At 40.7% G+C, this 22,011-nt stretch overlaps 1 protein-coding gene across 2 annotated transcripts; it reads right to left on the minus strand.

Moving 5' to 3' along the window:
• Positions 1–6,086: 6,086 nt before the first annotated feature.
• ZBTB1 (zinc finger and BTB domain containing 1) lies at positions 6,087–19,586 on the minus strand. 2 transcript variants are annotated; one of them, XM_009703280.1, is made up of 2 exons: positions 17,670–19,586; positions 6,087–6,779 (listed from the first exon to the last, which is right to left on the minus strand). In XM_009703280.1, the coding sequence occupies exons 1-2, from the start codon at positions 19,559–19,561 to the stop codon at positions 6,743–6,745; spliced, it is 1,929 nt and encodes a 642-aa protein (XP_009701582.1). In that variant the 5' UTR covers positions 19,562–19,586; the 3' UTR covers positions 6,087–6,742. The 2 variants fall into 2 exon arrangements, with proteins under 2 accessions (XP_009701582.1, XP_009701584.1); XM_009703282.1 differs by having other exon boundaries at positions 6,162–6,779; positions 17,842–19,586.
• Between the last annotated feature and the right edge of the window lie 2,425 nt (positions 19,587–22,011).

Below are 22,011 nucleotides of genomic sequence, written 5' to 3' on the forward strand. Positions count from 1 at the left end.
CACTGATATCAGAAGGCAGGGTATGGCATCTGGCTTTCCCCTCCCAAAGAAGTAGTTAGGGGTTTCGGAAGCCCTGTTGCTGCGTGTTTCTGTGTGGTGACCATTCTTGAAACGCCTCCAAATTTTTGTCTGTTGTGCTAATGTAAAATGTCGTCACGCCTACACTTAGCAAAAGCTATGAAGCTATTAACTAGGAGCTAGGAAAGTGCTTTGATGAAAATACATTAAACATTAAAATCTGTTGTGGTTCCTCCAAATTATTCCTCCTTACTTTGAGACAAACACTTCAAAATATTCCAGTTCTAGTAAGGAGAGCAAAATACCACGCTGAGATCTTTTTTCCTCGGAGGCTTAGTAAGTACCTCCGTTTCAATAGCCACTTTAAAAGTGTGGCTAAAAGTCTGCTACCCGTAGACTTTACATGTTACATGAGAAGGATTAAATACGCTGTATGCTTAAGTCATCCTTCATTAATTTTATCCCCAGCCTTCAGCATTACGCTATAGCAGCCCTTGCAGAAAATGTTAAAGAGTTTTCCCAGAATGATTTCTCTTCATGCAGTTGTTACAGATACTCTAACTCCTGTTCAAACACATCCTTGTTTCAATAGGTGTATTTTTCAAACCCTTTTTACAAGACATGAGAATTCCACCTCTTTTGTGTAGTATATGTGTATGTAGTTTTGAGATGGAAGAGCTTCAATTTCTGATGGTAAATGTGGTACATGCTTAACTATTATTCTTCCACAGATCCTGGTTCTATTTTTCAGTCAGGTTCTGACCTTGGAGAAATCCAAAAGAAGTCAATGGAAAATGGAAATCGTCAGCTCTCCGTACCTCCAACAGGAGCTACTCTGTATGTACCATATGTGTATTTCTTTCATGGGAAGGGTGTCGGCTTCTCTTGTAGTTGGATCAGTGACTGATTCATCACTGAACTATCTCTTCCTGTAATTCACTGCTACTTCATTCAGTTGGTTGTATCATATGGAGCAGGGAGAAATGCCAAAGCAATACAAAGAAAGGTGTTTGATAAATTCTGTTTCAGCTGAAAAGTTGATGTTATTTATTATTTGTGTCCTTGTGAGGACTGTCGCTTAGAAGCACTAGTAATGCATGAGAACCCTTTTTTGATAGCTGCGGTACAAACCCAGAGCCTGGTATTTCAGAATAAGAAGAGGATTGTTGCCTCAAAAACGTATGTACAGAAACAAGAGATGGAGAGAACAAATGGACTAAGAAATAACACAACAATATTGATTAGCACAATAAGCAGTCTTTGCAGCAAAATTGATTTGGTATCTCATTTAAGTGTAGTTGTAATCAAACAGGTTTTATCAGATTTAGAGGTGACATTTCATTAAGTTGGCCTAAAGCTTTTAGCTATGTGTTTTATCAGCCCAGGCACAAAATATACACAACAGCTCCAGACAAAACTTGTTTAGGGTTTCCTTGGCCCAGTAGCTAGTGTGGTCCTGATATGGTTGTGCTGACACCCGGATGTGCTGATAACCTGCTAAAGAGGTGTTTGCATTGACTGGATTGCTGCTTACTCTGATAGTACTCCCCCAGTCCTATGTATTTCATCATTGGAATTGTTGTTTTGCTATAGTAAATTTGGGGAAAAGATCTTGGACGAATGTATAAGCATGCCATTTCAATAGTCATGGTGTAAATGACATCCTCATGGCCATTCTCAGGAAAAATCAAAAGGTCTGTAGACTCAGGCTACCAAATATTTCATTTAGGCTGTTGCAGAAGGGTTTCTTTGCCAGTTGAGCATGCAGGTGGTGTTTTCTTCTTGTACAATGATATGTATAGGTCTGAACTGCTTTTTAAGCTTTTATGCCTATCAGAAGTTCACGTGATGTTCCTGCCATCATCTCTTACCAATGCCCTTAAAGGAAGTCCAGTTTAACTAGAGGGAGCAGCCTCTAAAACCTCATTAGACTTACTCTCTCCCCTCAGCAGTGCTATTACAAGCCTGCTTTTTGTCAGCAGTTCTCCAAGACTTGCAGCACAATTTGTGAACCAACTCATCTATGCAGTCATATGGGAAGAGCCACATGATTTTCTTTTATGTTGCTTCATATGCAGTCATGTTACAGGTGAGCCAAACAGACTGGTTCAGAAATTAAAGAGTGAACTTTATAGTGAGGACTTCAGCACAAGTTTGGTTTTCCCTTTAACAAAACATTCACTGTTATTCCCCCATCCTGAATCTGAAAGCCCTATTTATGTAGTAACTTCCAGAATGGCACCTCTGGAAGTAGCAGGCTCCCTTCTGATCTATTTATTTGTGTTTAGGATCGATACTGCACCCACGTCTCCTCTTTGGCAGGGTTATGTAGTATGCTGTAGGCTATTCTCCATTACACCACCCAGCCAGAAATGAAGATGATATTTAGATTTCTTCAGTGAAGCAAGAGCTCAGTATCTGGAGCAGAACTGTGAACTCAACCCTTATCTTTATCTTGATAAAAGGAAGACTTTTTTCCTCCACATATTTCATAAGGCAATGTAGTATAAAAATAGGAGTGAACACAAGTTACAGTTCAATCAGACACCAGCCACTTGGATCATTAAAACGATAAAGTTGAAATGCAATGGTTTGACATTCAGAAGATCTTAGACCTTAAATTCTAGTATCCATTTCCCTCATATCCACTTCCCTACTAAAACTATCCACAAAATTGCATAAATCAGATTGTATTGGTGAGGATAAATGAATTATTTTATAATATAGCATAAGTGATTTTATAATACAGCAGTCAGTTCAGAAAAGTCTAAGCAACAGCTGTTCCAAGAACGAATAATTATCATAATACCTTTTCATCACTGAAATTCTTCCATCTTGTTTATATTTCTGAATATATGACTAGTAACTGGAATTCAGACAAAAACTACCAATGTAGAAAATGACAAGATTCTTCTGACAAGGTGCTCTTGTGTTAAAAATCACAGTGTATGTCGGGGGAGCTACGTAACTTTTTTGTATTGGTTTGGTTTTATATACCTTCACTTTTTGCACACAGATGCTCCCTGTGAATTTGAAAGGCAGCCACAATACATGATCTTTCTTAAATAAGTGTTCCTCTGTTTTTGTGAATAACAAAAAAGTTCTGCAAATCAGTATAACATGTTTTCGGTAAATTACACAAATGCATGATCAGTAATATGGAAATACTCAGAACAGCAGAATATAGGGCACAGTAATTTGGTATTGCCAAACCAGAAGTTTAAAAATCATGAGTCAGATCTCCTAAAATTATAAACCTAGTTTAAAATTATGAGCTTAAAAAACACACGTGGCCTTATTCACCTTCTGGCTTTTTAATCTTTAGCATATGTTCAGATTATGCTTTTAGGATTTTCCATGTAATTTGCAGAGCTAATTTTTTTTAATAAAGAAAATAGCTGATTACCCCATCTCACAACTAAAAACAGGCTGCCTCAGATTGATTAGACTCAATTAAATCATGGAAGTTGTCAACACTGATTAAACTAATGCTTGATGTTTCAAGGAATAATTATTTTATAATTAAGTGGTTTTAAAGCACATTTATTTACATAGACTTCTGATAGTTTGCTGAAGCATGATTAAAAGCTGAGGTTAGTATCACTAGTGCCAACTAGATAAACTGGTGTGCTGTGCATTTTAAGCAGTCAGTTCTTTACTTTCCTGTAACTGCAGCCTCCTTTTCTTCCAGCCAGTGCCAGCTCTGCTAACAGTAATAAATAAGGGACTTTAAAGCAGATAGTTTGCAAGTAATCATAGATCAGAAAAGGACCTGAATAGGTCATTCAGTCCCATTTTGTGTCTAACCCAAATCTCCTTTCTTGCAATTTAAGGCAATTATTTCTATTCCTATTGATTGTGGATATGAGAAAAAGTTAATACCTTTTTTCTTTTTTTTTTTTTTTTTTGCAACCACCTTTTATATATATGTAAATTATCATGTTTCTCCTCCAGCATCTCTTCTGTAAGATGACCTAAAATCATTCAGTCTGTGCTCAAAGGCAAAGTTTTCTCAGCTTCTAGACATCCTCATTGCTTTCTCCTGGATGCTCTGCATGCAACTTCTATCTTATTTTTAAAGTGCCGTGATCAAAACTGGAGACATTAACTAGCTCACCCCTTAGCAGTTCTGAAGGAGCTGATTATACTCCATTTTAGACGTTTCCATTTTTATCTTTATTTGCAACAGCATGATCTTGCAGATTCATTTTCAGAATTTGATCCAAAATAACACACCATTTTTTTTCAATGGAAATTAAGCAGCTGTTCCTTTACTTGCACAGCTAACGATTCCAGCTTGCACTTGTTCCTATTAAATGACATCTTATGTTTTCAGATCATGTCTGCACCTTGCCAGGATTATTTTGAATTCTTATCTTCTAGTATACTTGAAGTCGAACTCTGCTTGGTCTTTTTTAAAGATATTAAAAGGATACTCCATATGGTCCAGGGAGTGAATAAATGAAAACAGAGAATTTTGCCTAGAACTGCTGTGAATGGGGTTAAACAACGTCATGTAATTATTGGCAGTAACTGTAAAGCTGGAAAATGATGATAAGTCTTAAACAAGGGAAATGGTGTACTGTAAACACAGGCAAAGACCAATACTTCGTACTCGGAGATCAATATAATTTGATTAATCTCTCAGATTCACTTAAATGCTTAGTGTAAAGAATTTTTATAATAATTGTACTATAGCATTTCTCTTATTTTCTCATTCCTATGACAGTTTGATTTTTACTAATCTCAGTTTTCCCTCTTGTCATTCTTAGCAGGTGAATGGGAAAAACACAGGAGCAGATGAAGCAGTTGGTAACTGGAACTTCACCCTGTTGCCGGGACTGTTATTAACTCAGGTATAAGATGGAATTAAATGAGAATAATAAGCAGATTTGTAAGAATATTTTATTAAAGATACTGTATCAAAGCACAGAATAAGCTTAAAGATTATGAAAACTAACCTGGAATGTCTTCACTGATACTCTACAAAGACTACAAATAATTGCTAAGTTACAGAACAGTCACAGCCTGTTCTAGATATCCTACACTTAGTATACTGTTGAAGGCATAGCTTTAGGTGATGCTATAATGATATTTCCCTTCTCTCCTCTGCTTCGTGGTGGTCCTACCACAAAGGTCCTTCCTGTTCTCTAAGGAAAGGACATCCCATTTTCTGTTAGATTTCCCAGCTATATTGTGCCTTCTCCCTGCAGAGTCCCCCATGGTAGCTGGCTTTGCCCAGATATTCACCATCTTCCCCTTTGCTCCAGCACAGCCACTGGGACAGAAGTGTCAGCATTCCAGTAGTGCACTGAACGTTTAAAATGCCTATATTAATGTTTAAGGTGTTAAGTGTTAATAGAGCTGATACCTCCAACATCTATGTGCTGAAGTGTTTGGGGCTATGTAACTAGATTAAGCAACCACATTCAAAGATATCTGAACATCTTTTCTTGCATTTGTATAGCAACTTTATAAACTCAAAAAGAGTAAAGCAAGCACAGACACATGCCCTATACAAGCTGCAATACAGACAATATTTTACACACTTCATAACAACAGTAATGAAAATGATGCCAATTATAAATAAAATTATAGACAGACTCTTCTTGAGATAACAGTTATACTAAACAATGAAACATCCTTTTATAGTCATGAATAGAATTAGTAAGATGCGGAACTACAGCAGAATATAGATCAGCATGTTTAGTCTGCTTACATGTCTCAATCTGATTCACTGTTGTCTGGGGGAAGCAAAAGAAATTACTATTTTTTTAATCCATGCTGGCCCTAATTTGAAAAATTTACTGCCTTGTTCGTTTTTTTGTTAGGTTTTTTCCCCCCATTAATTTAGCTGGAAACATTAATATTCCTAGAATGCTCAAATCTGAACTTGAGTGCCTGATTCTCCTCTTCAAGCCAGCTTTTACAAGGCTTAGATCCAGAACAAGGTGCACCCTGTGCCCTGTGAAGATTATTTCTCACATTTACTCATTTCCTTGTTGGTAAAAACATTTCACCATTCTTGTAACAAGACCAGAGCACCATTTCTTTACTCTCCACATACAAGCACTGTGCTCCATGGAAGGTCCTCTTCTGCTTGCAAATGATGATCATGGCAGCAGGGGGAATCAGGTCAGCTGGATCTTTCTCACCATCCTGTCCTTCCTCAGGGACCCTCTGTCCTCAGTTCTTAAGATTCTTTTTCACCTCATACTCTTTTTTTTTTTTTTGGTCTTTTTTAACACTTGATAGTTTAGCATTGTAACTCTCTGAAAATATGTAACTTTTCGTTCACGAGTATACACTTCTAACGTTGGAACTAAAACATCTAAACAGTTTTTGACAGAAACTCTAAGAAGCCTCATTTCAGAAAAGGAGCACTCCAGCACATTAATAGCAAATTCTACAAACTCCTTTCAGTGCAGCCTTTAACACCTGGCATCTGCCTTTTTTGGCTTTCTGCTCCATGAAAGGAGACTTCAAATTTGTTTTTAACAGGTGTAAATAATAGTCACAAGGAAATAAGTTTTATAATACAGAGTCCAAAACAACTTTTACTGCATGTTTTAATTTGACTGCTCTGGTGCCTTTTGCGACTGCTGCAGTATGTCAAAAAAAAGCAAAGGTGGTGCCAATTCAGATCTGGCACACGTGGTTCTGAGTTTTTATGAAATCTTTTGCCGACCAGTTCTTCCTCATGTCTTCTTCAAACCTGGTTCTCTCAGTTGTTCAGAAGCTTAGAAGTCCCTATTTCACTACTGCCATGCAGAAAAGAAATGCAAGAAAAATATTAAAAGTCAGAAGCCCACACTCCAGTACGGTATTTGCTAGCATGATGTGTCCCTCCCACCTCACTATGGTGTGGTTTTGCTCTAAATACCCATCCTTCAGTTATATTCAGAGCACCCATCAGAGTCAGGAACTCTGTTTAAAAGCCATATGGTTCATTTCCTTCAACCCCTACCCCACCAAAACACATCTTAACCTTAAACAGTGTTTTGATCTTGTTTCAGAAACTTTTGTTTGTCTCTTTCTCCTTTGCCTTCCATTTTCAAAACAGCTAAAGATTTGCTGAAGAAAAACTTCACTTCCCAAGCCTCCCAGAAGTTATTTTTGATACTGTATGTGTTACTTTCCAGCAGTGGTTTATGGCTTGGCTTAGTGGATGCTCAAAAAATTGCATGAGTATTACTTCCCCTCAGCCTGGTCTTCTCATAGCTTGGAACACCCCCACCCTGGAATACCTTACTGCTTCATATTTGCCTCTGTTTGATTTTTTTTGTTTGTTGGTTTTTTGCCTTGCCTAACTCAGAGGTAACTGTTACATAGTTACTTAAGCCCCCTCCCCATATTCTTATTTTAGGTTAAATGCAGATAAATGATATAAATATTTACAATTCCTGTAAGTCTCTTTTGACCAAACTAATTTATGACAAACATGAGCAGCTTTGTATCTGATAAGTATCAGTCAAGAAATTGGAAATATGTGGATGTAACTTTTAAAGACGATCCTCAGAGGTTTTTTTCTTGGTACACTGACTTCTTTCTCTGGATATGTAAATTACATTGTTCAAAGTATACGTTTGTCTCGCTGCTGGCTAACTTACATGTGATGTTTCTATGCACACTACGGCAGCCCTCGACCAAGTGGTTGTGTCAATACTGCAGAGCAGGAAAGGCTTCAAGGCTGCATGTGAAGCCAGGTTTATCAACTGTCTGCATTACTTACCTGCTAGAGCATCCTCAAGGCCAGCTCAGGGCTGAATTTCCTGGCACGCCTTTCAGAGGAAAGCCTTGAGAGTGGAGTTCCACCCTTCAGTGAGCATTATAGGATGCCCTGTGTGACATGTGGCCAGGCCCTCACAGCATATGACAGGCCCAGAATTGTCTGTATATTTATATCTGCCCTCTGTGCCATGTGACATACTTGATGGCAGACAAAAACGCAATCTGGGACAAACGGCTTTTGTTTGATGCCAGGAGAGTGACGTGAACATGGGGAAGCAGGTCTTGGGCAAATGCTAGCTTCAAAGTACTGCTGGTTCTGGCAGCAACTCCATGTGTCTACCTAATACATTCTTCAGATCTTGGAGGGGAATTCACTGGACTGATACTGTTACCTCAACGTAGCTCTTACTTGACTAGGTCAAAGGGCAGGAAATGCCTTTTTTTTTTAATTTGTAAACTAACAAAGGAGGAAAAAAGGTATTCTAACTACAGTATGCATGTGAACATTTTTCCCAGGCAACATCAGTGTTTAACACTGCTGTTTATTAAGATGCCGGCTTGCATTTTACAGTCAAAGATCTCCATTATTTGCAGATCATGCACAGCTCAGGCGGCATGACTGAGCTTTACACCACCACCCTCAAATACACCCGACTATGCTGTGTGGGACCACCTCTGAGTATGGGAAGGTGGGTTGCCTGTGAATATTAAATTACATTTTTCCGATGAGACTGCAAATATGCTGTTAATCAGTGCCAGCTGTGGTGGTGTGGTGTACATACAGAACTGTGAACACCAGAGAACCGCTGGCATTGCTAATAGCTTTTAGCCCACAGTAAACTCGATTAGAGGTAAAACGTTGTGCCCTCCTCCCAGACTCTAAAATCCTCTAGCTACCCTAAAAACAGAAGTTGTTTTAGGAATGCACAGCTGCAAGAGGATCTGCTTCAATCTTCACATAGTAAACTCTGCTCAACTGTAGAAACGTTTGAGCTTTTAAAATAGAAATATCCATGTTTCTAGTTAGCCACCAGATGGAGCCCATACCTCCCCATCACACAAATCCATGAACATCTGCAAAATTCAAGCACTTCAGAGATGTTACAAAGGATGCAGTTTCTTCCACTTCATAAAAGTCAGAGGAAGTCGGTGATTAGCTGGATGTTTACAAATAAAAGGAGGATCTGGAGATAGATCAAAGGTAACTCTCCAGATTTGGCATGATATCAAGGTCCTGTACTAATAGTATCTGCATGGGTTTGACTGTTACATTAAGTGATTGAACTTGGCATATCTCATCATGTATTAATAATGCTTTTTTTAATGCTTAGCGCATTTATTAGAAGTCTGAAGATTCAGCCAGCTAAGGACCTGAAAAAAACAAAAAACCACCATCCCCCCAGCTAACAAGATCTTCCAGGCTCCATTGAAGAGAAGCACCCACTGGGTTCTTCCTAACTCTGCTTTCTGCAATGTAAAGGGAATCAAGAAGCAAAGATAAGCGCTGTTCCAAAATCCGAAGGATGTAGTGCTTCAGGCTTAGTAAACAGGAGCAGTAGTGCTCAAAGCCTGTTCTCTAATGATCTAAGTAGCGTGGTCCAGTCATACCATATATGCTTTTTACTGAGAAGCCTATAGTTCATACCATCCGGGATCTCAGTGAGTTTGGCACAGCCCCAATGACTGGGGAGAAAAACAGATCTGAGATAAAAGATTGAGGTGTGTGAAATACACTAAGTTAATGTATATGTGTTTTAAGGGACATCTTTGTTTTGACTCTGTGTAAGAAACCAACATAGCTTGTGAGGTCTGGAAGGCCACAGACTATTCCTACTTTCATAGTAGTGCTCTGTTTGAAGCTAGTATTTCTATTTGGGGTCTAAGCCACACTGAACTTGATCAAATAAACATTCTCCAAAGGAAACTGCCTTTGAATTATTTAACCCTTTGCACAGCAAGCTGCAGCTGAAAAGAACTGTAACAATTACTGTAAGATTTCTTGTGTCTTAATTGACTTTATTTTTCAGGGTTTAAGTTACTGTTCCTCAGGACCTCTGTCTTTTCTGGCAGACCTGATCATGTTAGCAACAGCCAGTAAAATCTAAGTGAAACAAAAACCCATCTGAAAGCAGACTAGGTGGGGCTAATCCTCAAACTTCCAGGCATGCAGACTGTGCCAGTGTCATGTTTTACAGCATATGGAAGTGTACACAAATTATATTTAATCTACACGATAGCAATGCAGCTCAGAGATCCAGGCTCTCTCCTGGGCTGTGGGACATACCCAGGACACACCAAAACAATTTCTGCATCAGTTCCAAGGGATCCTACCCTGTATTTCCTCCTTCTACAGTACTGCTGTATCTATCCTTTTCCTGAAGGAGGGATATTCTAGATTTCATCTCTTAAAATATCTTCACTTTGTATAAGTAATTAAATAACCAATGGTGAGAAACCAGAACCTCGGTAGTTTGATAGTTGGGACTCTATCAGTAGGTACCCCATAGGCAGGGAAGAAGCAGAGGCACCATCTTTAGCATCCTGAATAAATGCTCTAACGATGACTTGTGTAAAGGGAAGGAGTGTAACCGATACCAGAAGTCTGGTGTATCTATTGCCAAAACCAAAAGTAATCTATGGTATTCAGCAAACCCTGGTTTTAGCCAGCATATCTGCATTTCCATAAACTTCCACGGTCTTGGGGCTTTTACCATGGAGAGAAGAGCATTATGTTATTTCTCCCATTCATTTTCTGGGGAGTGAGAAGCAGAAGTCCCTCTAGTGATCACCCCCAATGTAGTGGGGATGGTTACCTAAAAAGGGAGAGAATAGGTATTACTGAGTTGTGTAGGTTCAGTTGAACATGTGAGAACTATTGAAAAAGTCAAGTTCTTAGCCCTAGTCATTGTTTTAAAACAGGAAGAAAGCACATCTTCCCATTTCAAAAAACAGAAGGCAAATAGAATACCCAAAAGGATGGATCCTTTAAAATAGCAACCTGAGGGAGAAGAGATGGGGAAAGACTGATTTTTGCATCTTTCTTGTTGGCAGCACTGCTGCTGCAGAGACCTTGGCAGTTGCTAACAGTGGTGGCACTTTGCCTGACAGACAGGTTGAGAAACCAGGGATTTGCAGACAGTCCTGGTTTCCAGCTTCCAGGAGTTGGAGGCCTTTAAGGAATGCTCTCTTCTCATTCCCTGTCAGGAGTATTGGGATGTCTACAGAACCACAAGACATACTTATCTGAGATCATCTCTTATTTGCAACCAAAAAAAAAAGTACATCCTAAAATCACAGTTAAGTTTGAGTAAAAACAACAGCAGCATCGGGACTTCGTTAGAGAGGGAAGTTCTCGAACAGCTCTGAAAGGGCTAACTTTTTTCTTTCTCCCATAGGAAATGCTAGATGCAGCATTGTTTTTGTGGTTGTGGCTGCAGGAAGATTTACTATAGTTTTAGTATGCCAGAAGGCACAGGAAAGAATTAAACATTTTCTTGCAAGAGAATCAAAGATACTGACCATTTCTGAAATTCTAGGTTCTTGGGGTGAGGCGTGCCACGCTAGCTACGCAAAATAGACAGTCAAAATCTGGCCTTGGACTATCTGCTGATTTCTCATAATTCTGTCATGTTCCCTTGAATGCATTAATATGAAACTTTAAAAACATATTTTCGACTACTTTTATATAGGGAATGTGCATAAATTACTGAAAAGTAGTACTGTTTTCCCATGGCCTAAAAAAAAAAAAAGCTACAAGACATTTGAGGGCAAAAATGACCCAAAGAATGATCGGATAGCATTTCTCTTGTAAAGTTGGCACTGGTCATTCAAGTACATGAAAAGGAACATGGGCTGTTTGTTTCAGGGCTGAATATTTATAGTCATGATGAACTGACTCCTGAGTCATGAGCTCTGTTGCCCTGTAACAAATTAAGATTTGTCTTTCTGCATGAAAAAATAATTAAAAAAAAAAAAAAAATCACAATTAATTCCAGAATTGTAGAAGTGACTGTAAAAGTGGCAGAAGACACGCAATTTATAAAATGGGTCCTGTTTTTTGGCATCTTACCCCTTCAAAATCGCAGCCTACTAATGCGTCTCAGGAATACACTGCACAGCAATACAGGAGTTTTTTGGAAGTTTGGAACCAGAAAACTGATTTATAGCTGAGAACTACAGAAATTTCAGCTTTTAAAAACATGTTCCTAATTTCTAGCCTTCAGCAATTTATAAAGTCAAATTAGTCATGCTTCATCTTGTAGGTCTTTAAGTCTGTGACAAACATCAAACCAACTGAGAATTAGGGAAGTCAGATTTGATTTTTAACCCTTTCAGATTAGGAAGCACTTAAAAAGTCAGAAGCAGGCACACAGGGATAGTAACAGATACTGCCAGCATCTCCTTAACTTACACAAGGAATCATCCTAAGATTTCAATATTAGACAAAAAAAAGAGATGACTGTCTCCCCTTATTGCGACATCCAGAAAAGCGCATGTTGTGAGCGGCGGGGGGCACAGGGCAGCAGGAGAGCGGGAGCTCAGCTGCTGAGCGTGTGGGCAGCACAGCTGCATCCGGGCCCACAGCTGGAGGGCACGAAGACCAAAGGAAGGTGGGAGCCATTCCTGGTGTTTGGCCAGACAAGGGGCCCAGCTCGTTCCTGGCCTTGGGCCAAGCCAACCACACGAACCCAGTGGCATGGAGTGCTACACAGTCTGTTTCAAGAAAGACTGAGAAAGCTCCAGAGCATATTTGAGGGGTGAGCTGAACGCAGGAAGGTTTCCAGTTCTCATAAGGAGGGCAGATAGCATAGATGTGTCTCATTTGTATGTAAGAGGCTGAGCTGCCTTTTTTCCCTTATCAGGAAATAGGAAATGAATGTAAGAGTTCAGCTTCCACAAGGATGCTTGAGGGAGACAGAGACTGAGTTAAGCTTGGGACATGCTTAAGCTCAACTCATTTAAGCAAGTGGGCCCCCTCCCAGCCACTCATTTCTCCCCTCATGCCACCCCTTCTATTGTGCTAGCACAAGATCTGACATAGAGCTGGAAAGGGAAGCACAGCAGGGAACTGGTCCAGCCAAAAACCAGTCCCACAGCGAATAAAAAGCAGCCCGTTGTTTGATTCAGTTAATTTGAAGCTATATAAATACGCACTTTTTGACAATGGAGAAGGTGGCACATACGGGATATGAGAGCTGAAACTAGGTGGGGAGGAGGAAGGGGCTGCCAGGGCTCAAGGTGGCACTGCCTTCAGGAGCAAACTTACGTCCTCACCGACAGCTGAAATACTCTTGATGGTTTAGCGCTAGCATGTTCAAATACAAGTGTAGTCGAAGTATTCACTTTTATAACAATGTATTTTTAATATATTCTCCAGGGCAGTACATTTTCTGTCTTCAGCTTTGAATAACAAATATGCTGAATTGTATTTTCTCCATTAACTGAAAATATTAGATAGAAGTCCCCTAATAAAAGCATAAATTCTTAGAATTTTTTGATACTCTGATCTCTCCGATACTCAAATCAAGATTTTTCCACAGACCTGTTGGCTACAAATATCATTATACACAAATGTAAATACTCTGAATTAACAAGTTGCCAATAAGCACTTACATGTATATATATATATTTTTTTTAACATTTGAAACATCTCCTCTGAAACTGAAAAAGAAGCTTGACAGTTTTTGCGAATTTTTAAAGTTCATTCCAGGTCTTTATGAATTCCCTCTTTTTAACTTTCAGTAAATCCTGAAAGCTAAGATCTAGGTTGGCTACTTACAAAATTATTGTCTGAGTCACAGCCCACACCACTGCCAAAATGAGGAAAACAACAACAGAGAGAGGTCCTCCAAAAAACAGGAATAGCAAATCACTTAAAAATGTAAGTCAGAGCATGCAGCAAGTCTTTTTCTTTCTGGCTACGCCTTGTGCAACATGAGATGCTTACACCTCCATTCTCAAAGATCCTTAAGTGCTTTTACACTCTAACAGTGCACGTAGCACAGTCAGGAGATGCAAAGGAACTACGTTATGATGACTGAGAAGTACAAATTTGTTAAAGGAAACAGAACTCTAAATGAAGTATTTTTGCTTCCCCTTCACTGTATTTCAAGTAACAGCAAGACTTCTAGATATCATAACTGCCTTTGGGGTTTTTTTCAGGCCTGCTTTCATTCTGTCTCCACAGTAAGTAATTTTTACCATGGTCAAAACACTGAAACACCATCATTTCTCTCTCCTGCGGATGTTGTCCCATTCGGGGGAGAATACCCCTGTCCTTGGGAGTGACCAGCCCCAGGCTGCCTCAGCACCCACCCCTTCTCCCCATTCACAGCAGACAAATTCCTCCTGTCACTCCAGGCCTTTTCTTCAATAGTCCCATGCTGTTCCCCTGCATGCTTCTAACACATCACCATAAACACTCTCCCCATCTACTTGCAAGCCGTGCTGTCTTGTTTATGCCTTAGTACCTTTGATTTGTTCTCCTATACTCCCCTTGATCACTTTTCCCGCTACTTCAGTCATTCTGGTTTTCTCTGCCTATGTACAAGTAGACCCACTCTTAAGCTCTCCTGCTGTGCAATCCACGCTCTTTTTGAGCCTTGGTCTGGACGTTCATACACATGAACTCCGAGGCACTGGGGTTTGTTTCACAAGAACAGGAAAAAACATTAATTCGAGTTGGAAAGGTTAACAAACTTTCCTTTGAAAGGTTACTACAGCACAGCTTATAATTGAAAAACAAAGGTATTCCAGGGTGTTTATAAAGTTAGACAGTACACATAAATACCCTCATTCCCAGTTCCTCCATTTAACTTCTGTAGTTGGCAGGTCCACTTACACTAGAAAGTAACTTTTTTGGTGAAATGTTTTTGCATCAAGTTTAGACCAATACAGTGTAAACAGGGGATCCTGACCCTGAGCAGGAGTCTCCATAAATCACCCTTAGCCCTTCGCTGTATTCAGGAATGATCTCTTAGTCTGCAGAAGTCACCTCCTCCTTTTCAGCAAGGTCTTTAATCTAGGCTTTGCTGTGCCACTGCAGTCCTTCCAGCATAGAGGCTGGCTGTACTTCGTACGCAATCCGTGCTCCGAGTCTGTGCCGTCGTGAGCTAATCACCCAGGCCGACAGCTCTCCCAGCCAAGCTGTCATTCTCACTCCGGTCTCACAGGCGTCTACAGGACATTTTATCCACTCCTCCAGCCATCCCCTCCATGCCACCTTTGGATTTGCTTCCTACTGCACAGCTCTAATCCTGCCCCCCGCCAGCCTTCGCCACTCCCTCCCACTCAGGATCTCCTCTCCCACTCAGCCTTCCCACTCCCCCAGTGCCACAAGACTCTTCTGCCAACTCCCCCAGCACCCTCCAGTTCTCCCTCACTTCTCTTGGCTGCTTTTCCCAGTCCAGCCATAGCTGATACCACAAGGGATAACCTGCGTGTGAGACCACTGCTGTGTGCAGTGTATTAACGTCCCCCAGCTCTTCCTCGACAGCACTTGACTCACTACTTCATCTCTAAGATGATCATTATAGTTAAATATTTTGTCTTTTGAAGACTCTTATGATCACCTTAGCACTGATGCCAGTGCTAGGAAGTGTTAAAACACCCATCCCGCTTACTCTCTGAACTCTTACACACTGAGCTTCGGTCCGAGATGGGATGGGGAATGTGGAATAAATCCTAAGAAGGGGGAAGCTCTGAATTAACTGAAACGCTGGAGTGCATTCATGTTTCTGTGGTCTTTTTGGCCCCAGTGTTGTTCAGGACTTGGTTGGCCTCAGCATCGTACAAGAAAACACAGGACTGAGCAGTTACGGAAAAACACTAAAGGCCCAAACTGCACCTGAAGCAGTCGGTGCCCAGGGAGCCGGCGGCCGGCTCAGGACTGAGGTCTGCTGGTGGGGTCGTTCTCCACCACTGCAGAAACACACACCGTCTACCAACCACCAGAAATTCCAATGCACATTTAAAACTGAATAAATGCAAAGCAGCTCATACAAATTTAAATAGTTACAGTGGAGATTCTGAACTGTATTAATTTCTCTAAATAGTCTGGCATTAAAACTCGATACCCCTCATAATCCCCAAGAAACAAGAAGAGATCAAAACTCAACTCCAACAGCAACATACGTGTGAAAGCCCTGGACCAAACCCTCAGCTCCTGGCTCCTATTCTCAACCCCACCACCGGCACATGAGGTGACAGAGTATTTCAGTTGGAAGGGACCTACAATGATCACCTAGTCCAGCTGCCTTAGTTGCTGATCTAAATCGCTTTCCTCCCTCCACAGCTCAGTAGGAAATAGCATTACTACCCTCTTTGATAAAGTGAAAACTGCTGGGAGAAAGTACGGCTAGGTTTTATTTTTTAGTCGTTTTCTCCAGCATTACATACGAGGATCCATTCCTCCCCCCATTAAAAATCATGCACTTAACAAACATTTAGACAGCTGGTGCCTGAGAGTCAAAGCCAGTTGTTCTCTCAAAGGCCAAACTGCCTCACTGAATTGATGTCAGCTGGTACTTAGTAGGATTTTTAAATTCAATTAAATTAAGAGACAAGCTATGCAGATTAGGGCTATACTAGAATCAGAAAGGAATCTTAAAAGGCATAAAATGTCTTTACATTTATTAAGCAAACTCTGCAGTCTTTTCTTGTTATACTCTTGTTGAAAAACAGAACATTCAGAAAGTATTATGAAAACAAGAAACAAAAAAACTAAGGTTCACATGAGCCACACTCCCCCTTCCCCTCCCCGCCAAAGCAATGGGACTATCTTCACACCCATCCCACTTTTAACTTTCCAACACAAGCAGCAAGGCACCATTTACAGCTAGGCTGAAAAATGCAGTCTTCAACGCACATTGCCATTCTGCATTCCTAGCAACCCACCACAGCCATTCTTCCCTCGTATATTAGGGTAAGTGGGTTATATATACCCACGTAGGTACAGACAGTAAAAGAAAGGCCAACGTCAGTTGTACAGTTCTGCTAGGACTTCAAGTCTGGAAAATGACCACTCTGCTGGGAACTCCTCGGTTATCCCAATAAAATCCCTTTCCCTTTGCGCACACCAGTCCAAGTCTGCACGGTTTAACCCGGCTTACGTGCTCTCACCCCTGGGATGCACGTTCCAACAAAGCCAAGCAGCAGAGGACCAGGGCAGCCAACTCTGCCCTTACAGCAGAGTCGGACAGCAAAGGATTAATTTGGGGATTATGAACAATTATGCTCTTGCACATTAATCGCTGTGATCTAAAATTTTCACATGAAAAAACAACACGTGGAAATATTAAAGCACTCATCTTACGGACATGGATCCGAGAACTGTTTAATAGCAGTCAGTGAAGGGGTAACATTGTGCTTTTAATCTACAGTTTAAAAATAATGATTTGTATATCTACTTAGTAAAACAATAAAATTAAGAACAGAAACTGGTATTAGGAAACAGTGAAAATGTAATAATTAAACACATGATGCTTTCCAAAGCTATATACTTAATGAGCCTAAATAGACACCTATGGTTAGGAGGGTCTTGAAAAAAAAAATACTAAAAAAAGAGACTTATTTTCAATTTTTTTTTTTTTTTTTTCAATTTTTGTCTACTATACTGTATGCCTTGCTTTGGTATTCTCTCTGCTGCCAACTTAATGCTTTAGCAGAATGTTTACGCTTATGTTCTTTTCAAATGCTTGGCATTATAGTGAGATCTCATATCTTTCCTCAAATTAAATTTTGCTCCACATACTCCACATGTATACAGATGAACATCCATGTGCTGCTCCAGTTGCTCATTATTTGGGAATATCTGAAAGCAGACCTGGCATATAGTCTCTCCAGCTGATAAGTGAGATATCATATGCCGTACATGGTCATGTTTTCGGAAGTTTCCTTGATCACAAATGGAACAGACATACCTGGCCATGCCTTTGTGCATATCATTGTGGAGCCGCAACTGGCGCTCTCTTAAGAACTGCTTCCCACATGTCTGACAAACAAACTGTTTTTCCTTGGTATGAACGGTATAGTGTTCCCGCAAGTGGCAACGCTGATAAAATCCTTTCCCACAAAGATTGCAGAAATGCTTACGTCTGTGATCCCTCTCGTTCTCTTCCATCATGGAGTTCTTGAACAGATCTTGCTCCAGGCAGTTTGACATATGTTCAACCACCAGGTTTTCAGTTTCAAAACGCTGACTGCAATTAGGGCATCGGAAAGGACAGGCAGAATGCTTGTATAACTGTTTTTTTTGAAGGCTGTTCATTTGGAAGTGACTGTCCCTGAAGTCCTCTAGCATCTCTGCAAACATCATGTCCCTTATTTCCGACTGCTCCTCGGGGTTTTCTTCCAAGTCCATTTTCTCCTCGGAATTTCTGATACCGTTCATGGTCAGATCCTGGGGTTCTCCACAGGTCTGCGCATGATCCTGTAACTGCTTGCCTTTGACGAGTATTTGACCACACTTGCCACAAGCACATATATTTTCTATGTGTTTGGATAAATAATGAGAGGACAAATCTTCCTCAGTGATTGTTAGCCCACAAAGTTCACAGGGAGTGTTCTCCACGTCTTCCTGCACTGAAGGGGCCTTCCTGCTAAGGTGCCGCGGACTTTTCAAACACTTTCTTTCATCCTCATCCATGGATAAACGGGGTTTTAAAGTCTTCCGAGCATTTCTCTTCTCTCTGATCTCTTCCTCGACATAGTATCTGTAAAGCGGCTCTTCCTGTTCATCATCTAGGTCGTCATTGTCGGAGGACTCATTGCAGTCTTTATCTGTCACCTTAATAATATTAAAATCCTTCAGCTCATCTGCAGGATTGTCCTCTGGTTCCATCTTGATGATAATCCTCTTCCTCTCAGAGGCTCTACTTCCTTCTTCACCTGATGTCTCGGAGGCAACCGTGCTGCCTTTTCTGCTCGTGATGTTTGACACAGGAGACAAAGAATCGTCCGCAGCTTGGCTCGAATCCCCCTTGTATTTTTCTGTTTGCGTGGAGATTATTTTAGAAGTAGAGTCCTTTTCATTAAAGTCTATTTTTTCAGCACCGTAGTACCTGGCACTTTGGTAGGAATGCCTGTTAGTGCACGTTAACACATGCTCATCCAGTAGCTTTTCACAGCTAAAACTAAACCCGCAGCTGTCGCAGGTGAAGCTTCTTCCAAAACGGCGTGAGTGGGACACACGCTCTTTTGTGTGAGAGAATTTGGACGTGGTGCTTTTTTTGCAGACATCAAACAGTTGTTCAGGGAAGCTGCTTAGCTGCAAAGCTTCTTCATCAGGCTCTTTGTTATGGGATGTATTTACTGTTGAACTTGGCGGCTCCATGCCCCACCTGTTTGCTTCGCTGCCATTTCTAGCAAGCGTGTCTTCATACATTCTCACGCCAAATATCATTTTACTATTCTGGGTGCTAGAAGCAGAAGATGAACATTTTAAACTAGATGAGTCTGTATCCTGTATATCTTCTAGACATTCAGGTACGTTATACAGCTGTAAATAGTTCATGGCCACTTTAAATTGCTCAAAATTGGCAGGGGCTGTCATAATTTTTCCTAAATACATGAACTGTAAAATAAGATCAAAGCATTCAGCGCTAATCTTCATGTTGCTTAGATTCAGCTGGGCTGTAGTGTGTTGATGGTTCATAAAAAACATTCTAAAATAGGAGCTGCACGCAGCAAGGACTGCTTTATGTGCTTGAAAATAAATATCATCGATAGCGATACAGCAGTCGCACAGAAAGCCCCACTCTCTTTGGTTGTTTAGCTGCTGAAGGACGTAGTTGCTGTGGCTGGTTCTTGCCATCTTGTACTTCAATTATAGCCCTGCATAAAGAAGAAGACATCTGTTAAATCATGAGCACAAAAAGGAAAACCTACTTAAAAGGTAGGGAGGAACCGCCACCTTTTTCTTCTCTAGATCTTCCTATTCTCACATTGTTTGTGGTGCAGCTTCCTGTCTGGAGATCTTCGGTGGTAACTAACGAATATTGATGCCAGCGAAACCATCCATAATTCCATGTTCTCACCACCAGGCGTACAAGACTAATAAACTAATAAACATAACCACCACATATGTCAATCAGAGCAACGCTGCTAGAATATGTATTAGGAAATACCTCTCAAAGTCCTACAGCCAAGATTTTCAGATATGAATTCTGAAGGCACAACTTCAAAAACTTCACAGGGTAGACTTCTGTATAAGACGGCCTCAGGACAACACTTATACGAGGTAAGCTGACTGTAAGAAACCACTCTTCAGTCTCAACTTGCCTTTTTCTCCTGTCAGTCCAACGGACATATGATGCAACTCATACTGGAAACCAGGCCAGGCTCAGACTGGTCTTTCCCTCCCCATTAAAGGAAACAAAGAAGGTCCATCAGTGGAGCATCCACACAAGCTACGTCCACACACTTTTTGCTCTTCAGGGCAGCTCAGGGACAGTCTCAACCTTATCTGCAAGACATCTTGCAAACCAGGAACTGCAAACTCAAATGCATTCTCAGAAGCAGAGGGCAGCCCGGCCGCGATGGCACGTCCCACCTACAAGCCCACGGCAGATGGTGACCAGGCTAGCTGGGTGACCGCCCCACGGACGGACTGCTGAGAGGCAGGAAGCGGTGCACGCCGTGCCTCCAACTTGCTCTCAAAACCACCCGTTCAAAGGGCTGTCATATAATCAAAACATGCAGATGGGAGACCGGACAAAATAAAACTGAGCAATGGAGAAGTGCGAAAGCTAGCAAGGCAGAGGTGGAGCCACAGTGAAATGAAGCCTTGACAAAGATGAGAGAGAAAGGTCTGTGAGTGCTGAGGGTTGCTGTGAGTGAAAGGACTAATTTGTCCTCAAAAGAAAAGAGGAAGAAAACATTCTAGTTTATGTTAACAAAAACATCCAGAAGAAATGTATTGGACACAGGAGGTGTGCATTTGATTTACGCAAGATAAACTTAACCAAGTGTGGCCAGATCCAACAGCTAGTCGCTACTCACTTTAGAAAACTTTTACCAGTATACATAATCTGTACTATCTGCACAGGGAAGGCAGTGAGAAACCAAAAGAAGGTATAAAGAACGCCCTAACTGAAATGAAAAACCTAAAGCAATAATGAGCATGCTTAACATTTTGAAAGGTTATTGCAAACAATGCAAGTAACTGTAAGATATTTGTACAAATAAAGTACAGACTAGCAAACAACATATATTAAATGGCATTTTATGACTCAATGAAACGCATGGATTGATTTGCAACCATTCTTTCAACTGTCCAAAATCTAAACAAAATACACATAAAAATGCTCCCCATTTCTTCTTATTTCCCTAACAGCTTACATCTCCTAGAGGCTGGAAAACGGGTGGAGAAATTAAATTCCGCAATTACTGTTGAATTCACAAGTCGAAGGCGTTGCCTGGCTTAAGTAGCAAACCTAACGTTCACAGTTCTTCATTCCACAAAGGACTGCCATGGAAGAAATACATTCAAGCTCTCGAGACAAGAACATGCTCACCCCACCCAGCAATACTCCCTACTGCCAACTCACACAGCAGTACCTATGGTTCACCACCAGCACCAAGACCTTGGCTGGCAACAGGAACCTTCAGATTTGGGTTGAATTGCACCAACCACGAGCATCTGAATGGCAGCTGCTCCCCTCCTCTCAACCCAATCCTCCACACTCAAAGCTCAAGGCGAGCACCCTGCCATAATAATTCTCTGACCACTTTGGCCCAGTGGTGTTCACTGCAGAAATACAACTCGTTGCATGGAATTAATTCAATGGCTTTCTTACTGACTTGCAAAAGGGTAGCTTTCAAAGTAGGAGAATCTCTGAAATGACTTCATGTCTTTTCTACAGAAAATTGATTACTGTCTAAGTCACTGGGTAACTTAAGGTGTTTCTGCAAAATATAGCAAAGCTGTCAACATCAAGTAATAACAAAAGTGCACTTCATATTCTTCCAAGTGCTAACATGTTTTGGATTTGAGGTAATTCATTAGATGCTTAAATGTAATTCACTATACTGTATCAAGTATTAAGAACAGCAGCTGCATAATAACAAAGAATTGACTTCAACTTCCACATTGTAAGAGTGAAAACCAACGAGAAAGTGAGAAGCAGCAGCCTAAGGCACCCCTGGCCTTTTGGTATAAACTGCGATCAAGACAAGAAAAGGCTCAGGACAACTCGTTTTAATCTCCTCATCCTCATAAAGTAGCAACTTTTAAATGTTTTCTTTCTTTTTTTTTTTCCCTAC

The sequence above is a fragment of the Cariama cristata genome, unplaced genomic scaffold (genome assembly GCF_000690535.1).
Source record: "Cariama cristata isolate BGI_N322 unplaced genomic scaffold, ASM69053v1 scaffold4197, whole genome shotgun sequence".
In the NCBI taxonomy this organism is placed as follows: Eukaryota; Metazoa; Chordata; class Aves; order Cariamiformes; family Cariamidae; genus Cariama; species Cariama cristata.

Excerpts from the sequence above, each read along its gene's own strand:
- ZBTB1 (XM_009703280.1), bottom strand. The coding sequence starts at position 19,561 with ATGGCAAGAACCAGCCACAGCAACTACGTCCTTCAGCAGCTAAACAAC. Across the intron at positions 6,780-17,669 it reads ATGCACAAAGGCATGGCCAG|TAGTGAAATAGGGACTTCTA; the intron begins GTATGTCTGTTC and ends TCTGCATGGCAG.